This window comes from Ostrea edulis, chromosome 3, assembly GCF_947568905.1.
Source record: "Ostrea edulis chromosome 3, xbOstEdul1.1, whole genome shotgun sequence".
In the NCBI taxonomy this organism is placed as follows: Eukaryota; Metazoa; Mollusca; class Bivalvia; order Ostreida; family Ostreidae; genus Ostrea; species Ostrea edulis.
In genome coordinates this window covers 12,071,522-12,098,976 of record NC_079166.1, presented here as the reverse complement: position 1 = coordinate 12,098,976, position 27,455 = coordinate 12,071,522, and the positions used below count along the sequence as shown (strand labels likewise).

Here is a 27,455-nt window from a genome sequence, read left to right as displayed (position 1 = left end):
TCAAATACTGGATATCATTAAATCCAAATATACTGGATATCACCCAATTTAAATACTAGAACCTCATAAATCACGTTCAATGAGTTAGACACCTATACACCTGTAATATCTCTACAATCAGTACGCGCGACACCACTGTGTGTGTTACAGTGTCCAGCTGATAGAACGTGTTACTATCTCTACAATCAGTACGCGCGACACCACTGTGTGTGTTACAGTGTCCAGGTGATAGAACGTGTTAATATCTCTACAATCAGTACGCGCGACACCACTGTGTGTGTTACAGTGTCCAGCTGATAGAACGTGTTACTATCTCTACAATCAGTACGCGCGACACCACTGTGTGTGTTACAGTGTCCAGCTGATAGAACGTGTTAATATCTCTACAATCAGTACGCGCGACACCACTGTGTGTGTTACAGTGTCCAGCTGATAGAACGTGTGTTTCATACACATTCATAAATCAGCAGGTTTTTTATTTTATTTAGTAAACAAGTAGTTATCTATGAATCATTCTTATTATAATTCTGTTCATCGAAAAAGCGCGATCTTCTAATACTGACATACCCCAGTTTATGTCTGACATCTTTAAAAATCTTTAAAAGGTTAACAACATACTTGTTTTCTTTGATTATTGATTAAATTCATCTATATTTAAAAAAAAAATCATATATATTGACTATACAGTTTTCCAACTTAAGATTGATAAGTCGGATGAGAATGGAACCACCTAAAAAAGGTCGGGTCATTCCGAAAACTTGACAATTTCCTTTGTTCGTGTACATTTGGGTAATTTTAGTGTTTTATATAATTTCTATTTAAACGACGATCCTCATCACAACATAAAGGCACGGAATGTGAAAGCCTTTTGATACACTATATAGAGCGCACGTGAGTGAAAAAGTCTAATAAACTGTATTAATCGTTCATCCTAGAAAAAAGTGTATCTTGCCTAGGATAGATTTGAATTAACAATAGTATATATATATATATATATATATATATATATATATATATATTTATGTAGCTCCGTGAGGCCACGTCGAGCACTGTAGAAGATTATATCGGAGATTTATCCCACTATATATATATATATATATATACATACATATATATATATATATATATATATATATATATATATATATATATTGTTATTATTTTCTTCCTGTGTGCATTTCTGACTGTTTTGCATTAGGATACACGGTGGTACTTACATATATTACATCAAGTAATGTCTCATGTTATGTACATTGTCTAAGCTCATACTACGTATTACTGTATATTATGTGTGAACCCTATGAAACCATATTTGCACATATACACTCATTATAAAGATGACATGTTGATCTTGTACCAATGCACCGTCCCGTGGTATCTTTTGCATTACAGTGGAGTTAATCATAATGTACTTTACTACCTTTACTATTATTACATGTAGTGTTGTTATGTACATGTATATATATAGACATCTATATATATTTTTTTTTTCCTGTGTGTATTTCTGACTGTTTTGCATTAGGATACACGGTGGTACTTACATATAATACAAATAAGTATTATCATGTTCAAAATGTCTCATGTATGAACATTGCTCATACTAATAGTGCATATTTTGCTCTTGTTTTGTTCTTTTCTTTTTATCATCATTTTTTTTTTTAATAAACATTGCACATTGAAATGTTACCAATCATGTATGCTGTATTCCCGAGAGGGCCCTAATTTGGAAATAAATCATATTCTATTCTATTCTTTCTATCTATCTATCTATATCATGGATCTATATACTAGTATATAGGTCCCTGTGTGTGTGTATATATATATATATATATATATATATATATATGTATATATATATATATATATATATTTTAAAAACCAGCAACTATTTTCTTTTTCTAATATAATCGTCATAAATAGGCACAGAATCAAAGTTTATGTAGTAATACCTATTCTTTAAAACTATAAAAAGATATTACGTTGGGACTTTTTAAAACAAAAATATTTTCATCAGTTCGAGCCCGATATTAAATGCTTATCCTAAAATACAAATATTAGCTATGCATAAATTCATGAAATATGTACATGGCATTATGTTGTATAATGAACTGTTTATTATTGTCATTACTGTGTGTTATTATTATCATTGTGCTATGATTTTATTTCCTAATTTGTTTGGTAAAGAATTATATACAAAGAAGAAAAAGAAAATTTAATCTTATGCAGAGAGTTTTAAAAAAAAGTATATATGTACAAATCTCTCTCATTTTTTCATTCTCTCATTCTTTTTTTTCTCTCTCTCTCTTTCTCAATTACAGAATGACTTAAAATAACAACTCCAAACATTTATTCTTAAATCTTATGTTAAAATCATGTGACATTCAGGTGTAATTACAAGGTCACTTAACAAAGGATTTGAAAAGGACATCCTTCTCAAAGATCACATGAACATTTCTATTAACAGTATAAAAGGTTTGGAATTAGCAAAACGACACATCTATCACAAATTGAAAGATCTGCAAATAAATACGACGGTTTCACCTTTAATCGTCCTTGACGTTGATCATTATCATTTCATGAGGTTTGTTGTTTGATTTCTTACATTAATTGGATCAATAATGTACCATCCTTTTCTTAGCTCGATATAGATAGAATGACACTGGTTTATCGGTATTACAACATCTTTAAAAATAGTTCTTCGGTATAGAATAATCTTATAGTTCATACAGTAACGTTGCCATTCGAGATTAAATCAAAAATGAGAAAGGGAGATGAGGTAGTGCTGAAGAAACTGATAATATTCTTCATTTGTATTTCTTAAAAGTATATTGTTTACATTGCACGTAAAAGAAAATGGAAATCGATTTTACACGGTCTCCTAATATACCGTGTCTCTTCTCAAAGCTACCATCCCCAGACACGACCAACTGTGTATCCTTTATCGGAACAACCTGGATCTCTACAACCATTTTTCGATGACGTTCTCAAAAGTGGAAGTGTTGATAATGACATGCGCTATGAATGGTTGCGATTAAGAACTTTCTCAACAATTACGTTACGTGCGTCTCTGAGTCCCATTCGTCTCGCCCGGTCTGGATTTTACTTCACCGGAAATAACCAAGAATGTGTATGTTTTTCTTGTGGAATACGTAATGGTGATTGGACTAGCGATGACGTCACACAAACCCATCGTCAGCTGTCCCCAAATTGTCGCCATTTAATCGGAACGAATACAACCAACGTTCCAATTGGATCCAATGCAAGTTACGAATCTGTTCCTAGAAATGCTGAATATAGTTCAAACAGACCGGGCTTTAGACGTGACTCGACCTCCGAACAACAACAAAACACAGCTTCTAGAGAGACATTCCACATACAAAGTCTTCCATGTACTTCAAACAGACAGCCGTCTAATTTTAGGATGGATAATCTGAGAGACACACTAGAGCCCCTTGGAATAGTTCTAGACAAACCAAGATATCCGTGCTATGCCGTAATGGCAACTCGGGTCAGCAGTTATCAACAATGGCCCTCACATCTGATACAACAACCGGTAAACCTGAGCACAGCTGGCTTCTTTTACGCCGGATATGGTGACTATGTCCGGTGCTTCTTTTGTGGTGGTAAGTCAAACCTTTTGCTTCAAAGAATGGTTTGGGAATGCGGGTACAGCCCCGGATGAAATATTGCACTTGTATGAAATATAATCACTTCATAACGTTTTTTTTTTTTTTACAGGAGGCTTGCGAAATTGGGAACCTGATGACGATGCTTGGGTAGAACATGCCCGGTGGTTTCCGAAATGCCCGTTCCTATTACAAAACCGTGGTCAAGAGTTTGTAACGCTCGTGCAAAGTTTCGATTCCGAAGATCCTGACGACATCCCGCCCCCTGTAACGAGACAGAACGACGGATCACGACAGAATGATGACGTTGAGCATCTTCCGGCTGCACGACAAGTTTTTGAAATGGGCTTTGCATGGAATTCTATACGAAAAGCGTACGGGAAACTGAGGAAAATAAAAACAGGTACAAACGAGATCATTATCAACCACGAAGCTGTACTTTATCATTTAATGTCATTTGGTCTTTGGAAACGATTATCGCAAGAAAAAAATAATTTCTTACACGATCGTGTTGAATTTTCTAGATGTATCCACATCAGAATTACTGGAGGAGATCTTGAATGAGACATCGCTAACTGAGTCAAAACGCCCCAGACAGCAGAGTTCCCAGACAGAGAACATGAGTTCTACTGCCATGTCTTCAGAAATATCCAACAATGGTACATACGTTATAGTGCTACTTTATATCAGTTATGAGATTGATCACTATTCGTTATCTTCACCTTCATAGGAGTTATGAGATTGATCACTGTTCGCTATCTTCACCTTTATAGGAGTTATGAGATTGATCACTATTCGTTATCTTCACCTTTATAGGAGTTATGAGATTGATCACTGTTCGTTATCTTCACCTTCATAGGAGTTATGAGATTGATCACTGTTCGTTATCTTCACCTTTATAGGAGTTATGAGATTGATCACTATTCGTTATCTTCACCTTTATAGGATTTATGAGATTGATCACTATTCGTTATCTTCACCTTTATAGGATTTATGAGATTGATCACTGTTCGTTATCTTCACCTTTATAGGAGTTATGAGATTGATCACTGTTCGTTATCTTCACCTTTATAGGAGTTATGAGATTGATCACTGTTCGTTATCTTCACCTTTATAGGAGTTATGAGATTGATCACTGTTCTTTATCTTCACCTTTATAGGATTTATGAGATTGATCACTGTTCGTTATCTTCACCTTTATAGGAGTTATGAGATTGATCACTGTTCGTTATCTTCACCTTTATAGGAGTTATGAGATTGATCACTGTTCGTTATCTTCACCTTTATAGGAGTTATGAGATTGATCACTGTTCGTTATCTTCACCTTTATAGGAGTTATGAGATTGATCACTGTTCGTTATCTTCACCTTTATAGGATTTATGAGATTGATCACTGTTCGTTATCTTCACCTTTATAGGAGTTATGAGAGTGATCACTGTTCGCTGTCTTCACCTTTATAGGAGTTATGAGATTGATCACTGTTCGTTATCTTCACCTTTATAGGAGTTATGAGATTGAATACTGTTCGTTGTCTTCACCTTTATAGGATTTATGAGATTGATCACTGTTCGTTATCTTCACCTTTATAGGAGTTATGAGATTGATCACTGTTCGTTATCTTCACCTTTATAGGAGTTATGAGATTGATCACTGTTCGTTATCTTCACCTTTATAGGAGTTATGAGATTGATCACTGTTCGTTATCTTCACCTTTATAGGAGTTATGAGATTGATCACTGTTCGTTATCTTCACCTTTATAGGAGTTATGAGATTGATCACTGTTCGTTATCTTCACCTTTATAGGAGTTATGAGAGTGATCACTGTTCGCTATCTTCACCTTTATAGGAGTTATGAGAGTGATCACTGTTCGCTATCTTCACCTTTATAGGAGTTATGAGATTGATCACTGTTCGCTATCTTCACCTTTATAAGAGTTATGAGAGTGATCACTGTTCGTTATCTTCACCTTTATAGGAATTATGAGATTGATCATTGTTCGCTATCTTCACCTTTATAGGAGTTATGAGATTGATCACTGTTCGTTATCTTCACCTTTATAGGAATTATGAGATTGATCACTGTTCGCTATCTTCACCTTTTCATCTGTCACTAAACCGATTAACAGATTACACGAAAGACACCCTTTGAATGTAAAAAGATAGGATCTGTTCTCAAACAACATTTTACTTTGTCTAAGTTTGATATCATAGAAAAACTCAGTGCCCATTTCATTTACGAATTCATACTAATGCATGTGTATTATGTCATTGATTTTCAGGAGAAACAAACCCCTCCCCTGTGTTGCATGGTACATCAGGTGAAAATGTGTAACTTGAATACCAGTTTTCATTACAAAACATTCTCAATAATTCAATGGATAAATCATAATAATTGTTTTCTATGAATACATTCATGTAATTTGTAAATGCTGAAATCTCTAATTATCTATTGGATGTTCAATTTCGAATTTGTAAATCCAAAAATGGTAATGGAATCTAAATCGTTCTAATTTCTGGCAACATTTACCAAACTGTCTATTCTGGTGCAGATGAAACCCAATCTCTGCTGGAGGAAAACCGGCAGCTACGAGAACAAAGATTGTGTCGGGTTAGCAAGTTTTACGGACTCTATTTTGCACTGTCATCATTAACTTTACATACACTCTTATAACTGAATATATATCTCAGAAACATTAACTTTATTTATTTCTAGATTTGTATGGAGGAAGACGTCACTGTAGCATTTCTCCCTTGTGGACATTTGTGTTGTTGTGCTCAGTGCGCACCTGCGATGCGCAAGTGTCCAATTTGCAGAGCTTTCATAAAGGGCACTCTAAAAACATACCCAGGGTAGACGAATGTGAACTGGACGTGAACTGGACTCTGTATATTATCTTGTGTTAGAAGACAGCTGATTGTGATAGTAAAAAGCCGTTTGTGTTTTGTTTGTGTGAGGATATGTTTACTTATAACGGAGTGTGAAGTCGCATTGTTTCATAAAATCATGTTTAAAAAGTCATAAAATTTGAGAGTTGTCGGTGTAATTGATTTGAAGTCGTGTGCAGTTGAGAAACAACTTACTTCTAAATGATAAATTCATGCAAGAAAGAAATTACATGTTTTAAGATTTGAAAAAACTTGCCTGAATCTGCACTACCCGAGAAAGCTTGCATATTTATACATATTAATATGACTATTTACGGTCATGCTGTTCTTGAGAAGATTTTAAAATATTCCATAAATTACCATGTAAAAAATCATCCTTTATTGTGGCTCCACCGCACCTTCTGGGGTCATAATTTGAATGACTTGAAATCCGCACTAAGTGGGGATACTTGTATATTAATATGACTAATCGTGGTCCTGATGTTCTTGAGATGATAATTTTTTTAATTTGCTTCCTGTGTATTCCTATGTAAAAATTGACACTCTATTGGGGTCCCATTCTAATAACCGGGGTCATGATTTGAACAATTTAGAATCTACACATGTCAGGAAGATTTTCACATCATTTCATCTTGTCTAGCCCCGTGGTTCTTGAGAAGAAAAAAAAATCACGTTTTCTTTATTATCTCCCGATGGAAGGGGAGAAGGCCCTTCACTTAAAGAATTCTGAATTCCTGGCTTTACCCAAAAACGTTCTGAACCAAGTTTTGTTGAAACTGGCCAGGTGTTCTAAAGAAGATCTTGAAATGTGTAAAGTTTACAGACGGGCGGACAAAGGGCAACGGGTGATAAGAAAAGCCACTTGAGCTGATTGCTTTGGTTATAAAATGAAGTTAAAGTCTATAATGCTTAGCATTTGATACAGAGAGAAGACGATACACGTAATTTGTCAAAGAGTCATCACTCAACAAACAGGAGTAAAATTCTTAGAAACAACAAGATTGCTAAGCGTAGCCATATGTCACCCACCACCGCAAAAATTGTTGAAGCACAAAAGTCCCATAACTCCAGTAAATTTGTAGAATCAAAATTACAGTGAAATAGGATCAAATACGTATGGTAACTAACAATCCTGGAAAATTTGAACAAAATCCGTACAGCGGTCTCTGAGGAGCTGCGACCACAAAATGTTCCTATAGTGTAGCAGGTACCTATTCAACACAAAGTCTCATAAATCTTGTAAGATTTGTCGAATTAAAATGGCGGCGCAATATGACTAACAATTCTACAAAATTTGAACAAAATCTGTGGAGCGGTTTTGGAGGAGTTGTGTCCACAAATCTTTCAGTGGGACGAACAGAGGCACACCTATATAAATATATATTATTGTTTATTGACCAGAGGAGCCCTGTGACTCATATAGGTACACTGTGTACAATACAGGCAAATGGCAGAGGATTCAGAATTATTACAATATGTAAACAAATATTATCAGACAAATAATTAGAAACTAATAAATCTAAGCAACGACAATATAAACCTCATTAATGACAGTTAACAGATAGTGCTTCTCTTTGTTTTGTAGCTTTCACTAAATACTGACAAAGCTTATCAATAGTTTTATAGCTTTCACTAAATACTGACAATGCTTATGAATAGTTTTATAGCTTTCACTAAATACTGGCAAAGCTTATGAATAGTTTTATAGCTTTCACTAAATACTGACAAAGCTTATCAATAGTTTTATAGCTTTCACTAAATACTGACAAAGCTTATCAATAGTTTTATAGCTTTCACTAAATACTGACAAAGCTTATGAATAGTTTTATAGCTTTCACTAAATACTGACAATGTTTATGAATAGTTTTATAGCTTTCACTAAATACTGACAAAGCTTATGAATAGTTTTATAGCTTTCACTAAATACTGACAAAGCTTATGAATAGTTTTATAGCTTTCACTAAATACTGACAAAGCTTATCAATAGTTTTATAGCTTTCACTAAATACTGACAAAGCTTATGAATAGTTTTATAGCTTTCACTAAATACTGACAAAGCTTATCAATAGTTTTATAGCTTTCACTAAATACTGACAAAGCTTATGAATAGTTTTATAGCTTTCACTAAATACTGACAAAGCTTATCAATAGTTTTATAGCTTTCACTAAATACTGACAAAGCTTATGAATAGTTTTATAGCTTTCACTAAATACTGACAAAGCTTATCAATAGTTTTATAGCTTTCACTAAATACTGACAAAGCTTATCAATAGTTTTATAGCTTTCACTAAATACTGACAAAGCTTATGAATAGTTTTATAGCTTTCACTAAATACTGACAAAGCTTATGAATAGTTTTGTAGCTTTCACTAAATACTGACAATGTTTATGAATAGTTTTATAGCTTTCACTAAATACTGACAATGCTTATGAATAGTTTTATAGCTTTCACTAAATACTGACAATGCTTATGAATAGTTTTATAGCTTTCACTAAATACTGACAAAGCTTGTGAATAGTTTTAAAGTTATATACACTAAAAAGTTCTGCAAGTTTGAAAAAGGGAAGGTTTTTTGTAGTAATAAGGTTTGATATATTGTTACACGGACACCGGTATCTGTATATTCCCTGCCGCGTTGCGGTTTGGGGCAATTAAAACTATACTATATGTACAATTCTTAAGAAATAAGGTATCATTTAAAAATATTTATCGGGATATAAATACGGGTTGGTCACGTGATCAAATTCCATAAAGCCCGAAGGGCTTTATGGAAAATTTGATCATGTACCAACCCGTATTTATATCCCGATAAATATTTTTAAATGATACCTTATTACTTATATTTACATTTTTGGTCGGTAACATTGCTGAATTGTGTTAACAACACGTTTCCATACATTTCAAATTGTTGACGTCCACAACGAAGCGTCATAGATGTTCAAAATGACGACATCACAAAACAAAGTTCTTTAAAATGAAGAACTGTTTTAATTATTAAGACGCTAGAAAGCAAGTATATCAACATATACTTATACATTAACTCGGAAGTATATAATGGAAAACTCTTCCATATGTCTAATTTTAGGGGGTGGGGGAATTATGATTTAAACGGGGATGCGCAGTGTTACACTTAGAGTTGTGATGCGCTTTGACTTTTGAAAAGTGAAGACGTTGAAGACCGACTTTGAAAGATATTCTGTGGATATTACGGAGTTAACAGAAGACTGAGATGGAGGAACATGAAGAACAGGACGGCAGTCGTCAGGTGTAGGCAAATTATTTATAGACAGGACAGAGGACGGAACTCAGATGAATCTCCGGAAAGAACTGAACATCGCAGAGAATGTGGAACTGCACGAAGGTAAGGGACGGTTTGGATTTGGATATGTAATTGTTGATAAACATGAGCTCACTGAACGCTTCTTTTGACTCGATAATTTTTTGTAATAGGTTTTTAACGACGCCTTGCTTCGATGTCCCGACATAAACTTGGAAACCGACATCAAGCACTATCTATGGCTGCTGTGGCACGGAAGCAGTGTGGTGTGTAGGTCTTAATGCACTTTGACGACTTATCGGCCATACATCCTGTGAACGACCTTTTTGCTAAAGCCTAATGTCATCGTCTAGCAGTATGTACAATTCCGCATCACCGATGACCAGGGTGAAGTTGTAGCAGACGAAATTTTAGACATACATTAGGCCTAGTAGGCTAGTAACTAAAGACATTGTTTACAGTTATGCTTTTATCAATTATTGATGAAAGTCCACTGCTTGGAATACAAATAAAACCGTAAATACATTTTGTGGTGTTGATTTCATCTATTGAAAGATTTCTGTAGTAAGTGAGAGCGATTGCTAGATGTGTATTGCCTTAGTAAAAGTAGTACCTGTTACCTACTTTTAACAAATGTTCATACGCACAGCCGTGACCTCTGTTGACCCCGTAGTAGATTTATCCAGAAATAAATACGTATTGCTCGTAATAGTGTTATGTAGGAGAAAACAGTTGCAAATATGTATTTACGGTTTTATTTGTATTCCAAGCAGTGAACTTTCATCAATAATTGATAAAAACATTTCTGTAAACAATGTCTTTAGTTACTAGCCTACTAGGCCTAATGTATGTCTAAAATTTCGTCTGCTACAACTTCACCCTGGTCATCGGTGATGCGGAATTGTACTTACTGCTAGACGATGACATTAGGCTTTAGCAAAAAGGTCATTCACAGGGTGTATGGCCGATAAGTCGTCAAAGTGCATTAAGACCTACACACCACACTGCTTCCGTGCCACAGCAGCCATAGTGCTTGATGTCGGTTTCCAAGTTTATGTCGGGACATCGAAGCGAGGCGTCGTTAAAAACCTATTACAAAAAATTATCGAGTCAAAAGAAGCGTTCAGTGAGCTCATGTTTATCAACAATTACATATCCAAATCCAAACCGTCCCTTACCTTCGTGCAGTTCCACATTCTCTGCGATGTTCAGTTCTTTCCGGAGATTCATCTGAGCTGCGTCCTCTGTCCTGTCTATAAAAGATTTGCCTACACCTGACGACTGCCGCCCTGTTCTTCATGTTCCTCCATCTCAGTCTTCTGTTAACTCCGTAATATCCACAGAATATCTTTCAAAGTCGGTCTTCAACGTCTTCACTTTTCAAAAGTCAAAGCGCATCACAACTCTAAGTGTAACACTGCGCATCCCCGTTTAAATCATAATTCCCCCACCCCCTAAAATTAGACATATGGAAGAGTTTTCCATTATATACTCCCGAGTTAATGTATAAGTATATGTTGATATACTTCCTTTCTAGCGTCTTAATAATTAAAACAGTTCTTCATTTTATAGAACTTTGTTTTGTGTTGTCGTCATTTTGAACATCTATGACGCTTCGTTGTGGACGTCAACAATTTGAAATGTATGGAAACGTGTTGTTAACACAATTCAGCAATGTTACCAACCAAAAATGTAAATATAAGTAATAAGGTATCATTTAAAAATATTTATCGGGATATAAATACGGGTTGGTACATGATCAAATTTTGATCACGTGACCAACCCGTATTTATATCCCGATAAATATTTTTAAATGATACCTTATTTCTTAAATAGATGCATCTCATGTTCATCTATTTTGGACTCTGAAATAGAAATAAAATATTACGTATTCTGTATATACACGACCTGCTGCGAATTTCATAAGCTATTTCTTTAAAAAAACAAAAAAAACAAACAAACAACAACAACAACAAAACAGTTTAGCCCCACCCCCGTCCACTTCTAAAGAGCTGTAAATACATTTGTAAGTAAACTTAGATCACCCAATCAAAAAAGGCACGTATATGCTTCCGTATTTAACTGACCTTCACATTCTAGTAATAAACAACTTTATAAATACTGTCTCATCTCAACGTTACGATGGAGGAGACGCGAGGTAGGCCTACTTTTATTTGAGTAAACCTAAAATCTTAAATCACTTTTCAGTTTTTAAACATGTTGAAAATGTTTGTGACGTTACGTTCAATGTACAAACTGAACCGTGGGTTGTATAAACGTCAGTTGCAATTAATGCTTGCTATTAGTACTAGTAACTAGACACAAAACCAAGTACATGTATATTCCTAAAAATTCTGCTTAAGTTCGGAACGAATTTTTTTTTTATTCCAAGCAATATCCCAAACCAAATAGACAGGGTTAGTGAAGTTGCGTAGATAGTCGAAAATAAATATATATAGCAATTACTCTTTGGAAATACCTTTTCTATAAATAGGCCTAGCTCTGTTTACATTTCTATATTTAGCTTTAATAGCTTGCTATCTTGCTATTTCAAATCTTTTATCAAATCAATTTTCTAAAAGCATAAAAATCGAATTTCACTGAGTGAAAATATTTTATCCTTGTACTCCATACAACAAATTGTCAGCAAAAACTACTTCCTAAAAGTTCTACATTCCTTAGGAAGAATATTGATTCAAAATTGTCAAATGTTACTGGAGGATTAGCAAGAGTCATCCAATCTTCAGCATGGAATGAAAGTCAATGAAGATCAAAATAATTATTATAATGGATTGACAATCTGATATTCCACATTGTACAAAGTCATCATACTTATCTGCAAGGTAACCCCGGTAGAGTATAGTTAACACAAGAGAAATTTTCTTTTCATGAAAATATTCTTTAAAAAAGGACATAGTAAGTTATTCAATGATTTATTATAGTGACATGTGTTTTATACATTACAGAATAGAAATATACATTATACAGAATAATAGGAATTTAAACACCCGGCCCACCGGGCCTATATATGTCACTTTTAACACCCCCCCCCCCCCCCCCCCCGCTTAAATAATAAATAAAGTGGTACATCGCATGTCTTTATATATCGAAGTCAAAATGAACCCCATGCAATGACTCCTCTTCTTTGTATGACTAATTCGTATACTGTATACATGTATAATGTATATTGTACCTAGGTATTCGTTTTACTGCCGCTGGTACTTTTTTTTTCGTGTACAAGATGAAACTTTACCAAAAAAAAAAAAAACCACCACACACATAAAAGATTACTTTAACTACAAAGAGAACTCTTAGTATTCCATTAACCCTAGTACTATATGGACAGTTGGTTGTGAAATATGGGGGTCCTTTTATACTTTTGGTGTACGTTGAAGAAGGGGGCCTATGGAGCATCAAATCACATTTCAAAATATTACATTTCAAGTTTTGTCGATTTCTACTAAGGTTTAAAATTTGCTGTTTTTTGTCATCGTGGGCTGATTCCCAATTTACTTCAACAGATTCTAAATTATTAGCGTATTTTAAAGTGTTTCTTTATTAATTGAATATGTGTACATATACAAATATACCTTTGATGAAAGATCTATTTTTATTGACATTGCACCACAAGAAAAAATACATTATGGGATTTCCAATGACGAAATATTATGGAATCACACTAGCGTTTTAAAAGTATAAAAATATGAAATGTCCTTTTTTGTTTAATTCCATTAAAGTATTCTTTAAATTAAGTTTTCAATTCTGCATATACTACAAGACAGATTAGTCACTATTAACAGCTCCACACTTCTAGAAAATATGTACACATACCTACTGTACGGTGTAATACTCTTTGCGAGAGCTAGATGAGAAAATTCAAATATGTCCCAGTTGACTTTCTGTATAAGTAGCGGAAAATTCAAAGAAATTTTGAATTTGAAAATATGACTTCACTCATATCACTGCGTATGGTAAGGAGACTCACTTTATTTTACATTTTTGTTCAATTGGATGTTTTATCTGACTGAAAAGTACAACATTCACTGAGGGCGAAGTGAATATTGTACTACACACAGGTCACGTGCTACCCACTGACGCCTTCACTGGTCGAATCTCGGAGCAACCTTTTACAATTCATGTCTGGAAACTTCGTAGTACGCGTTTAGTAATGTATGAAGATTTCAAAATAAAAAGTCACTAAATTTTCCGTTCAAATGAGAAATTCCATGACGGAATTATTTGTCTCCTGGCATTGAAGAGTTCCTATTGTCTGTTTTTCTTTATCAGTGATACACAGTAAGTATGTTTCATGGGATATTTACATTTTCAATGTTTTTGCATTTGATATTATATCTAAATATTGGATGATGACCATTTCCTCATGAATGTGTTGCAGTTTTAAACAATTCATGTATGAATACAGATAAATGTACATGTAGTACGTCCATTTTAATGGGTCGGGAATTCCATTCATTTTTAGCTCAAGTTTGTTCAGATGAAGGGACATGCTCATCATGTAATGTTAAAGTATCATCCTGTAATGTTAAAATATCATCCTGTAATGTTAAAGTATCAGCATGTAATGTTAAAGTATCATCATGTAATGTTAACGTATCAGCATGTAATGTTAAAGTATCAGTATGTAATGTTAAAACATCAGCATGTCATGTTAAAGTATAAACATGTAATGTTAAAGTATAAACATGTAATGTTAAAGTATCATCATGTAATGTTAAAGTATCAGCATGTAATGTCAAAGTATCATTATGTAATGTCAAAGTATCATCATGTAATGTTTAACGTATCAGCATGTAATGTTAAAGTATCATCATGTAATGTTAAAGTATCAGCATGTAATGTTAAAATATCAACATGTAATGTTAAAGTATCAACATGTAATGTTAAAGTATCAGCATTTAATGTTAAAGTATCAGCATGTCATATTAAAATATCAGCATGTAATGTTAAAGTATCAGCATGTCATATTAAAATATCAACATGTAATGTTAAAGTATCAACATGTAATGTTAAAGTATCAGCATTTAATGTTAAAGTATCAGCATGTCATATTAAAATATCAGCATTTAATGTTAAAGTATCAGCATGTCATATTAAAATATCAACATGTAATGTCAAAGTATCATCATGTAATGTTAACGTATCAGCATGTAATGTTAAAGTATCAGCATGTAATGTTAAAGTATCAGCATTTAATGTTAACGTATCATCATGCAATGTTAAAGTATCAGCATGTAATGTTAACGTATCATCATGCAATGTTAAAGTATCAGTATGTAATGTTAAAGTATCATCATGTAATGTTAAAGTATCAGCATGTAATGTCAAAGTATCATGTAAGGTTAAAGTATCATCATGTAATGTCAAAGTATAAACATGTAATGTTAAACTATCATTGTGTAATGTTAAAGTATCAGCATGTAATGTTAAAGTATCAGCATGTAATGTTAAAGTATCAGCATGTCATATTAAAATATCAGCATGTAATGTTAAAAGTATCATCATGTAATGTTAAAGCATCGTCATGTAATGTTAAAGTATCAGCATGTAATGTTAAAGTATCAGCATGTAATGTTAAAGTATCATCATGCAATGTTAAAATATCAGCATGCAATGTTAAAGTATCAGCATGTAATGTTAAAGTATCATCATGTAATGTTAAAGTATCAGCATTTAATGTTAAAGTATCATCATGTAATGTTAAAGTATCAGCATTTAATGTTAAAGTATAAACATGTAATGTTAAATTACCATTTTAACACATATCATCCTTAGTTGACGGAGATTCAAGTTTGTTCAAATGAAGGGACATGCTCCCTCCATTGGGGATATAATCAAGAAAGGGCAAAAAAGGGCAGGGTCATATAAAAACCTTCTTTAGAACCAAAATGAATGCTTTTTGATATACTGTAGATTCAAGTTTGTTGAAATCACGCCCCCCCTTCCGGAATAACATTTTTCCATGGTGATATATAGGATAAATCTTTAAATATCTTCGTCTCAAGAAAAAAAGGGTCATGAATAATCCCTTGAAATATGAAAGCATTCCCATGCAGGTAGTGCAGATTCAAGTTTGTTCATTTTGTGAGGGTGAGGCCACAATAGGGGATCAATTTTTTTTTTTACATAAGAATAAATTTAAAATCTTACAGTAGGGCCATTAATACTCATATTAATATGCAATCATCCCCAGGTAGTGCAGTTTGAAGTTTGTACAAACCATGACCCCGGCGGGTGGGATGGGGATTTTTAAAAGTCTTCTCAAGAACTAAAGGATCATGGGTGGTTGCATGATGTCTGGTAATCAGCCTTTAGTGTATGAAGGCAGCGATATGAATTTGTACCCACCGCGTGTAGACGAAAGTATGTTTCGCGTCTCACTGTGCGTAAGAGTTCCACAAAGGGAAAGAACTATTGGGCAACTCGGAAATTGCGTATTTGTTCCAATTGTAGTCCCCGGGATTAGGGTGGGGCCATAATAGGATATCAAAGTTTTTCATGGGAATATATAGGGAAAATCTTCTCAATAACAACAGGGCACTGAATATTCATTAATATGCAAGCATCTCCAGGTAGTGCAGATTGAAGTTGTTCAAATCATGGCCCCGGGGGCAAGATTTGGCCAAAATAGGGGATCAAAGTTTTATGTGGGAATACATAGATAAATGTTTAAAGTATTCTTCTCAAGAAAAACAGTATTAATATATAAGCATTCCAAGGTAGTGCGGATTCAAAATTGTTCAAATTGTAGTCCCCGGTGGTAGGGCGAGGCCACATTAGGGGATCAAGTATTTCATGGAAATATATATGAAGGAAAAATCTTCTTCTCAATAACAAGAGGGCCTTGAATAGTTATAGTAATATGCAAACATTCCCAGGTGGAGATTTCATGTGTTGAATACCGGTACATATTCCTTATGGAAAGACCTTACATTTCATACCATGTTTTTGTTACCTTGCGACCTTGTGTCATGGCTATGTCATGACGCTATAGGACTCGGCTTGGTTGGAAGTACAATATAAAGGTCGACAGGGGGTGCTTACTCCTCCTAGGCACCTAATCTCACCTCTGGTGTATCCAGGGGTCCATGTTTGCCCTACTCCTAATTTTATATTCCTTATAGGAGTAATGTGATTGATCACTGTTCGTTATCTTCAGCTTTCACCTTGTATGGAAAATTGATAAATCAAACCTAGTTCACATGCTCGCCATGGTAAGGGGAAGGTGCCAGTTATTTCCCAAGGTCGAGGGTATACTTTCATGGGAAAAGGAAAACCAATACTAATACAGGGCTTGAATCTAACTTTTTATGTCACCAGTCCAGCCGGACTGATGAGGTATAATTTAACCAGTCCGCAGAAAAAATTACCAGTCCAACAGAGTTTTCCAGAAATAATCAAATATATTTTGTTGATATCATTAAAATGAAATTTAACTCATTATGCCTTAGACAATATTGTAACACTTAAATGTGGGATTTATATTTACGAATCAGATATTTCCGATTGATTAAACAGATCGAAGCATGCTAAATGTGTATGAAATTTCATATGAAGTATATTTTCCAAACTGATGCTTTAGAAAATTAACCAGTCCCAGCGGACTGACTAAAACAAAGGTCGGTCAGTCCGCCAGACTTTTAGCCAGTCACAGACTGACGGACATATGTTAATTCCGAGCCCTGCTAATATGGTTAGGGTAATCTAACTTGGTGTGCATGTTTTCCATGGTGTTAACACCCAGACTTCCACTAGAGTTTGTTAGCACACAAACCAAACTCTTCGTTGCAAGCATTGTGGGTTAGCGAATTCCCGCGAACTACATTTCATATAGATGGCGATGGGGTCATCAGAAAAAAGTGGCATCAACTGAAAATTATAGTTTTTCCATAGCCTGTTAGTAGTAAGCACACAATGTCTCTTGCCTCTACGAAGTCACCAAGTGAAGCGACGTGTTCCGAATTGAATTCTTAATTGATTTCGATTTCTGTTTCGCATGTGTTATGACTGAATCCTTGTTTTTTAGCTCATCTGAGCTAAAAGCTCAAGTGAGCTTTTCTGATCACCCGTATTCCGGCGTCCGTCCGTCTCTCCGTCTGTAAACTTTTAACATTTTTGACTTCTTCTCAAAAACCACTGGGCCAATTTCAACCGAAGTTGGCTCAAAGCATCCTTAGGTAAAGGGAATTCTAAATTGTTAAAATAAAGGGCCAGGCCACCTTCCAAGAGGAAATAATCAAGAAAAGGTAAAAATAGAGTAGGGTCATTAAAAAATCTTCTTCTCAAGAACCACTAGGCCAGAAAAGATGAAATTTATAGATAAGCTTTATTAGGTAGTACAGATTCTAAATTGCTAAAATCCTGGCCCCCGGGGGTCGGATGGGGCCACAATAGGGGATCAAAGTTTTACATACAAATATATAGGAAAATCTTTAAAAATCTTCTTCTCAAGAACCACTGAGCCAGAAAAGCTGATATTTATATGAAAGCTTCCTGATATAGTGTAGATTCTAAATTGTTAAAATCCTGGCCCCCGGGGGTCGGATGGGGCCACAATAGGGGATCAAAGTTTTACATACAAATATCTAGGAAAAATCTTCAAAAATCTTCTTCTCAAGAACCACTGGGCCAGAAAAGCTGAGATTTATATGAAAGCTTCCTGATATAGTGTAGATTTTAAATTGTTAAAACCCTGGCCCCCGGGGGTCGGATGGAGCCACAATAGGGGATCAAAGTTTTACATACAAATATATAGGAACAAATCTTTAAAAATCTTCTTCTCAAGAACCACTGAGCCAGAAAAGCTGTTATTTATATGAAAGTTTCCTGATATAGTGCAGATTCTAAATTGTTGAAATCCTGGCCCCCGGGGGTCGGATGGGGCCACAATAGGGGATCAAAGTTTTACATACAAATATATAGGAAAAATCTTTAAAAATCTTCTTCTCAAGATCCACTGAGCCAGAAAAGCTGATATTTACATGAAAGCTTTCTGACATAGTTCAGATTCAAGTTTGTTCAAATCATGGTTCCTGGAGTAGGATGGGACCACAAGGGGGGGGGGGTGTCAAAGTTTTACATACAAACATATTGGAAAAATCTTTAAAAATCTTCTTCTCAAGAACCATTGGGCCTAAGAAGTTCACATTTACATGAAAGCTTTCTGACGTCACGTAGTGTAGATTCAAGTTTGCAAAAACCATGGCCTGCAGGGGTAGGTTGGGGCCATAATAGGGACTACGGTTTTACATGCAAATATATATGGAAAGTCTTCTGATATGGACCAAGGTGACTCAGGTGAGCGATGTGGCCCATGGGCCTCTTGTTCTTGAAGTAAAAATATATACGTGTGTTGCATATCAATAACATTTTTTTTTTCAATTTTTAGGTCACCTGAATTCATTCAGATGACCTATTGCTATCTGTTTTTGTCCGTCGTCGTTCGTCGTGCGTTAACATTTGAACATTTTCAGCTTCTTCTCTGAAACCCCTGAACCAATTTCAACCAATTTTGGCATATAGCATCTGTGGATGGAGGGGAACAAAAATTGTGAAATTCGTGGTCCCTGTCCCCCCTGGGGGGTGGGGCAAAAACCATCAAAATGAGTGTAATTTTAAAAAATCTTCTTCTTTACTCCTGGACATCAAGAAGCCAAACTGTGGGCATAATTATAATGAGCGTTGAGCCCTCTACCAAAATTGTGAAATTCATGGCCCCTGGGGCAGGGGTTCTGGTGTGTTAGAGTGGGGCTCTATTGGTCATATAGTGAAAATGTAGAAATTCTTTGAAAATCTTCTTCTCTGTCTCTGGGTATTAAGTAGACAAACTAATAGCATGGTAATGATGAGCAAGGATGCCTCTTTAAAAATTGTGAAATTCATGGCCCCTGGATCAGGGGTTCTGGTGCTAGGGTGGGGCTCTATAAGTCATATAGTGAAAATGCATTATTTCTTTGAAAATCTTCTTCTCTGTCCTTGGGTATTAAGTAGACAAACCAATAGCATGGTTATGATGAGCAAGGATGCCTCTTTCAAAATTGTGAAATTCATGGCCCCTGGGTCAGGGGTTCTGGTATTAGGGTGGGGCCCTATTGATCATATAGTGAAAATGCATTTTATTTCTTTGAAAATCTTCTCCTCTGCTGCTGGGTATTAAGTAGACAAACTAATAGTATGATAATGATGATCAAGGATGCTTCTTTCAAAACTGAAATTTATGGCCCCTGGGTCAGGGGTTCTGGTGCAAAGGCGGGGCTGATTGATTATATAGTGAAAATGCAATATTTCTTTGAAAATCTTCTGTTTTTGTCCGTCGTCGTGCGTAAACATTTTCAGCTTCTTCTCTGAAACCCCTGAACCAATTTCAACCAATTTTGGCATATAGCATCTGTGGGTGGAGGGGAACAAAAATTGTGAAATTCGTGGTCCCTGCCCCCCTGAGTACTGAGGGGTGGGGCAAAAACCATCAAAATGAGTGTAATTTTAAAAAATCTTCTTCTTTACTCCTGGACATCAAGAAGCCAAACTGTGGGCATAATTATAATGAGCGTTGAGCCCTCTACCAAAATTGTGAAATTCATGGCCCCTGAGGCAGGGGTTCTGGTGTGTTAGAGTGGGGGTCTATTGGTCATATAGTGAAAATGTAGAAATTCTTTGAAAATCTTCTCATATTGGTTTTATCTAAGGAGTAAATAACCCTTTTCTTTATGATGTCTCAGACCTAGGTTTTTTAAAAAGGATTATTGATTGAACATAAAAATGACACATGTACTTCATGACCACATATCTATTCAATGTTTCTTCCATCCAAAAGTAAAATTCTTATATTTAAACACAAACCTAATTCAAACATTGGAAGGTTGTTACATGATACTCAGGTGACCTATAAGTCCCCTGGGCCTCTTGTTTATTGAACTTTTCTTTCTTTTTTCTCCACAGGGGCTAAGCCCATTTTGGGCCCGAAATCTGTGATACCATAAATATATAATGGGGTCCAACTCTGACCCAAATAAAAAACTACCCACTCGCTTCAAATACCTAAAAAATCTGAAAGTAGGTGCGGTATGCGTAGGTTGCCGTTTTCCTTGCATAGATGAATTAGAGTTAGACCCCATTCTATAAACGGACTTTTCTCTATATATTTCAATTTCATACTTTGCATATTCAATTCAGTTATGAAACTCCATGCTTTTTGTTAATCAAATGAGATCAGCGCGCACTTATTGCGCTATGTAATTCAGGGCTCGGAATTAACATTTGTCCGTCAGTCTGTGACTGGCTAAAAGTCTGGCGGACTGACCGACATTTGTTTTAGTCAGTCCGATGGGACTGGTTAATTTTCTAAAGCATCAGTTTGGAAAATATACTTCATATGAAATTTCATACACATTTAGCATGCTTCGATTTGTTTAATCAATCGGAAGAATCTGATTCGTAAATATAAATCCCACATTTAAGTGTTACAATATTGTCTAAGGCATAATGAGTTAAATTTCATTTTAATGATATCAACAAAATATATTTGATTATTTCTGGAAAACTCTGTTGGACTGGTAATTTTTTCTGCGGACTGGTTAAATTATACCTCATCAGTCCGGTCGGACTGGTGACATAAAAAGTTAGATTCAAGCCCTGTAATTAGGCAGCGTTGTAATCGTGGATGTAAATTATCCCAGATTGGTATGTGTTTTGCGATAACTTGTAGTGCCTGTGTGCGGAGACGTAGAGGACTATGGGTAGTATGGTTAGCGCCAAGGATATCATAAAAAAGTAATGACGTCGTTTCTCAAATTATACTTTATTTCCTTTCTTTGATTAATGCAGCGTTACTAAATATTTTGGACGGACGTACTTTGCAACGCGAGCATTACTCTTGCAAGATTTAGTTATGAGCAGCTGACAAAACTTCCGTGGATCGACTGAATTTTCCCATAATTCCAAGGGCTGGGCAATTATAATGTTCTCTCACAAACAGTGTAGACTAAGTGTGATGGGGAAAATGACACTCTCATTGGATTTTTATACATAAATCTGTTTTTTTTTTAGTTTTTTTTTTTTTTTTTTTAGACATTTCGATTTTGTACATTTCAAAATATAAGCCCATTTTGTACAAATGCTAATAAATGGCGAGGAAAAGTGTAGGAAAAAGGTTTCGAATGTTTTTAAAATGTATCGTTAATGCATTTTCTTTATTTTTAGACATGGCAGATTCGAAACATTGTAAATGCATCACAAGATCCAAGAAGCACAAAAGCGTCACGTTGAAAATATTGGAAGTACTGTGCAGAAGAAAGAACACCCCGATTTCCTTGACTTAGGAAAATGTTGGTGCTGTTGTTTTCCGTGCTAATTCTTATCGTATTACTTGCGACATTTTGTGAGCAAGTAAGAAAATCACAGTTTAGAAAGTACAATAGAAGATCAAATGGAGTGAAAAATCGTGTCATTTCATTACTGTATGCTGGGTTTTATTTTCAAAATGGCTTTCAGTTCCATTCCAATCATATTGACGTGTATCCAATTTCTGAACAATCAAACTCGTTGGACACATACTTCAGTGCTTCTGTTGACAGCGGAAATGCTGTCAATGAAATGCGTTATGAATGGCTCCGATTGCGGTCATTTTCCACATTCCCCCTATCATCTCTGAGTCCAGTCCGACTTGCTCGGTCTGGGTTTTACTTCACTGGGAGAAACCAAGAATGTGTTTGTTTTTCATGCGGAATACATAATTCTAATTGGACAGGAAATAACGTTACAGAAATTCACAGACAACTATCTCCAAACTGTCGCCACTTGCAAGGACGTAATGACACAAACATACCAATCAGAGCAAGAGAGAGTTGTCAGTCCAACGAGTTACATTCCGATTCTAACTCATGTAGAGGTAACAACGAACACAACTCGTGTAGAGGTAACAATGAACACGTGCGTGATGCACAACAAAGACAATCCGAAAATCATAACATAAATTCGCCAAATCGAACGAACTGTCAAAACCAAGCCTCACCCAATTCACAAACTAATGGTTTAAAAGAAACTTTAGAGCCACTTGGAGTAGTAATAGATAGGCCGAGATATCCCAGCTATTCCGTTCTGGCTACCAGGATCAGTAGTTACCAGCAATGGCCGTCACATCTGACACAGACACCGAGGGATTTAAGCACTGCAGGCTTTTTTTATGTTGGTTATGGCGACTATGCCCGTTGTTTCTTTTGCGGAGGTATCTACTTTTACAAGTCAATGAATGTAACGTTTTTACGTACCTGCAATTCAGAGTGCTTTGTATTCAGTTATACCCAAATCCAGTAATGATTATCATAGTTATGTATCTCGATATCTTTCAAGGTGGATTGCGGAATTGGGAATCTGGCGATGATGCCTGGGTGGAACACGCCCGATGGTTTCCGAAATGCCCTTTCCTGATTCAGAATCGTGGTCAGGAGTTTGTAACACTTGTACAGAGTGTTCAGGAGGAAGAATCGGAAGATATACCGCCACAAGAGCAGACAGAACACGTGAGAGACATCGAGCAACTTCCGGCTGCTCGAGAAATCCGGCAGATGGGGTACACGTGGGACACAGTTAAGGAAGCCTATCGAAAACTGAACAGAAATAGAACAGGTATACAAATAGATTGATATGAAATTCTACGACAGTATAAAACAAATCCAAAAGTGCCATCAAAACATCTCTGCATGAGTAATTAAAGATGAAACACATGTATGAAGGCAATTACGTGTATTTGGCATTTCAAAATATATTCCTATGGATCATTCGTTGAATTTTCCTTGGTACAAATCATGCATGCAGTTTCTTATTTTGTATGAATTTATTAAGACGTGTCAACAGCTGAGTTGATCGAGGAAATCCTGGCAGGAGACGTCCCTGCACCATCATCTGGGCCAGTAGTGAATAATAACCAGGGTATCCCTCCAGTAACTTCTGTTGATCCTTCCTTACACAATAGAAACGAAACTAGTAAGTCTCTCTCTCTCTCTCTCTCTCTCTCTCATTCTCTCCCTCCCTCATTTTCTCTCTTTCACAGCACAGTTTTGGATGCATTTTCTACCACTTGTTTTAATCATTGTTTGTTGCAGATGGAGCACATGATTCTTCAGCGACGGCGATGATTGATGAATTAGGAGCTATGAGCCTGAGTGGTACATGATTATTTTTTTTTCCCATTCCTCCATTCACAAAAACCGGTCATTGTGTCTGAAATAATAGTAGTAGAGGTCTTTACCATTACACCCCTAATAAAACACAAGGAATAAAACGAATTTTTACTCAAAACATCCATTCAAAATAGCTCTGAAATTCTGCGTTTGTCGTCACCCACCCCAAAGTTCTTTCTGATCAAATAATTTCACTGTTTATTCCATTGATCCACCATAAAAATAATCCTCATTGACGCATAAAACCAGAAATATTCGACATTTTTTTTCACAACCACTTTTCCTCTAATTCGCTTGTTTGTCCTGGTTAACATGAACAACGTCACTTTCGATATCCCGTTTTCTAACAAATAACTCTTAGTATTTTATATTTAAATTTTGAAAACCAAATTGATCTCTTTAGATATTGTGATGCAATTATATCAGAACTGTAATGTGTTTACAAAAAAGGTGCATTTTATTTTATTTGATTGATGTAAAAGAAAGTTTATAATAACGAGAAGTAATGTTGTTCATGACCACCAGGACAAACATGGAGAATGAAACGCGAAAAACTGTCCAATATTCCTGGTTATAAGCATCGATGAGGATTATTGCTATGATGGATCCATTGTGTATATATTGAAATTACTGGATCAGAAAGAACCTGGGGTGAGTTTTGATAGAAGCAGAATCTTAAAACTAATTTGAATGGAAGTTTAGAGTACAAATTCGTTTCATTCAATTCCTTGTGTTTTTATTAGGGGTGGTATAGTATCTAATCCCTACGATTGTTATTACAGATAAAAATACCGGTTCATGTGCTTCATTTAAAATGTCTTCATCATGAAGAGAGAGAGAGAGAGAGAGAGAGAGAGAGAGAGAGAGAGAGAGAGAGAGCAGTAAATCAAATACAAGATCTATATGTAACCTATAGCATGTATTATTTCCCAATGTTTAGGTAGAAACTTATAATTAATTCATTTTGGAGCAGGTTTAGCGATTACAATGCATCTTTGATTTGTGTTTCGCAACAACTTAACTTTCACAGTATGGAAAAGAAAGTAGTAAATGAAATACAATACTAACTTATAACTTTTTGCATTATTTTTCAATGTTTAAGTAGAAACTTGATATATTGTAGAGCTTTGTCGATTGTCTTTTGATTTGTATTCCATAACAACTCAACTTTCACACAGTATTGACAAAAAGGATAGCTTGTTACTTTGTGAATGAGGTCATTGGTATATGAATGTAAAAGTTCAATGGTACATGTATTTCTTTTGCACACAAAGGGGCCTCCGTGGCCGAGTAGTTAGAGCATCGCGCTCAAAAATCACACGGCCTTTCACCTCTGTCGGCGCGGGTTCGAATCCTGCTCGCCCCGATAAGTGAGAAAGTTTCCCAGTTTACTTTCGGAAGGTCGATGGTCTCTTACCAGGTACATTTTATCTGGGTTCTCTCTTCCACCAATAAAAACTGGGCCCCACCAGATAACTGAAAAATTGTTGAGTGTGGCGAAAAAAACATCAATCAATCAATCAATCAAGCACACATCCATCATAACTTATAAATTAAGTCATTACATGTACATCAGTATTTTCATAATTCTTGCTTTTTCTCATAAAAAAGAAGAAACACAGTCACTGATGGAAGAAAATCGAAGACTGAGAGAGCAGAGACTCTGTCGGGTATGTTATATATATGTGTTACTGTTACATGAACTCAATGGCTTGCTTTAGTGGGTATACATATGTACCCGTATTGGAGGATGAATACTTTAAAAATATGTTAAGGAGGAGTAACACACCAGAGGTATTTAATATGGATAAAAAGTAGAGAATGTGTACGATAATATTGTGAAATTGAAAACTTTCAAACTACTTTGTTTCGTCAAAAAATGCAGTTTTAATAGAGAGTATTCAAAACATTAAAACCCCTGTTGGACTTGCACTCTCCATTTACAGATCAGTAGTCTACACGTAAACCAGCTGCTCTACCCAGCGGAAAAGAAATATACAAAAATTATCAATATTTATATTCTCATTCATGTTTTAAAAGGAAGTCAGCCATTTTGACAATATAGAATATACCTCCTTAAAGTAACATTGACATTGTTGTGATTATATCCAGTAAAACATATTGAAATTCATATAACTTGTACATAAAATGTATATATATATATATATATATATATATATATATATATATCAGCTCAATGTACAACAATTTCAGATTTGCATGGAAGAGGACATCGCGATTGCTTTTCTTCCCTGTGGACATCTATGCTGTTGTACCCAATGTGCACCAGCGATGCGTAAATGTCCCATCTGCCGGGCGTTCATCAAGGGTACAGTGAAGACATTCCCAGCCTGAGAATATACAGAGATATGCTAATTATTGGTATCTAGGCTCTTGTTTTAAGCATTAACTACTGAGAAAACAGATGTGCTAATTAATGGTATCTAGGCTCTTGTTTTAAGCATTAGCTACTGTGAAAACAGAGATATTCTAATTATTGGTATCTAGGCTCTTGTTTACTGTGAAACATTCTTTGTGTTTCATTAATTGTTCACATCATATGAGTTGTCTCTCTTTTTCTACATAGAAATATGAAGACATGCAGGACTGTGCAGTTACATGTATTATAACAATCAGAAAGTTAGGCAAAATATCAGAATGTTTAATTTGATTTAATACTTGCAATTCAGCAACCATGTACACCAAACATCACTGTTTATATGTGTTGTACAAAGAAAGCTTGTGTTTTGAGTATGAAGAAATCATTTTTACAGTAACTTTCATTTATAAGGGTAAGACATAACTTGTATATTGATTTCTATGTTGTTGTAAATATCGTTAGAATGTGTCTCTTTGTTCTTACTGATAACATAATTTCTGTTATGTACGTGTATTAGTAGTGAGGTAGCACATCGTATTGCAGTAATCTATTCAGCTGTTGTAACTTGTATTGATATCAATTCCTTTGTGGTTTTCTTGTTATATCCATATAAAAATCTTTATACATCTAGTTTACCTTTTCTTTTGCATTTGGGTTTTTTGTGCTCATAATAAATGTTGTCAAATAAGATATTCCTTGTAGTTTTATTAATTAATACTGATAGTAATAGACCTGTATTATACCTGTATGTAGACCTGTATAAGTAAACACAATGACGTAATTGTTCCATCATATGACTGTATGATGTGAAATGTTAACCGACAATATCTTGCAATATATATATATATATATATATATATATATATATATATATTGCCAATACTGAGAAAATGACGGACCATCCAATTGCAATATCCGGTAGAATATATTTCCCCCCACATTACTCTCATTGCTTTTATTTGCTCGATCTAATCTCCTATGCAAGGGACGATCTCCTACTCAATCATTTTATTTATAGCGAATGTCTTGAAAAACATCATGATAGCAAAGTTTGGGTTTAAATACATTTTATTTACAATTTTATATA

At 35.1% G+C, this 27,455-nt stretch overlaps 1 protein-coding gene and 1 long non-coding RNA gene across 2 annotated transcripts; one reads left to right on the top strand and one right to left on the bottom strand.

Annotated features, from left to right (window-relative positions):
* The first annotated feature begins 2,484 nt into the window (after positions 1 to 2,484).
* LOC125674393 (uncharacterized) lies at positions 2,485 to 27,058 on the top strand. Its single transcript, XM_056159015.1, has 13 exons — positions 2,485 to 2,581; positions 2,851 to 3,623; positions 3,739 to 4,029; positions 4,151 to 4,285; positions 5,908 to 5,946; positions 6,178 to 6,236; positions 6,342 to 6,478; positions 22,123 to 23,033; positions 23,159 to 23,434; positions 23,651 to 23,791; positions 23,911 to 23,973; positions 25,600 to 25,658; positions 26,203 to 27,058. The coding sequence occupies exons 1-13, from the start codon at positions 2,577 to 2,579 to the stop codon at positions 26,341 to 26,343; spliced, it is 3,030 nt and encodes a 1,009-aa protein (XP_056014990.1). The 5' UTR covers positions 2,485 to 2,576; the 3' UTR covers positions 26,344 to 27,058.
* On the bottom strand, positions 10,532 to 13,055 carry LOC130053231 (uncharacterized). The gene is made up of 2 exons (XR_008801760.1): positions 10,972 to 13,055; positions 10,532 to 10,882 (listed from the first exon to the last, which is right to left on the bottom strand). It is a non-coding gene; the product is annotated as an uncharacterized LOC130053231 (long non-coding RNA).
* Positions 27,059 to 27,455: the final 397 nt, after the last annotated feature.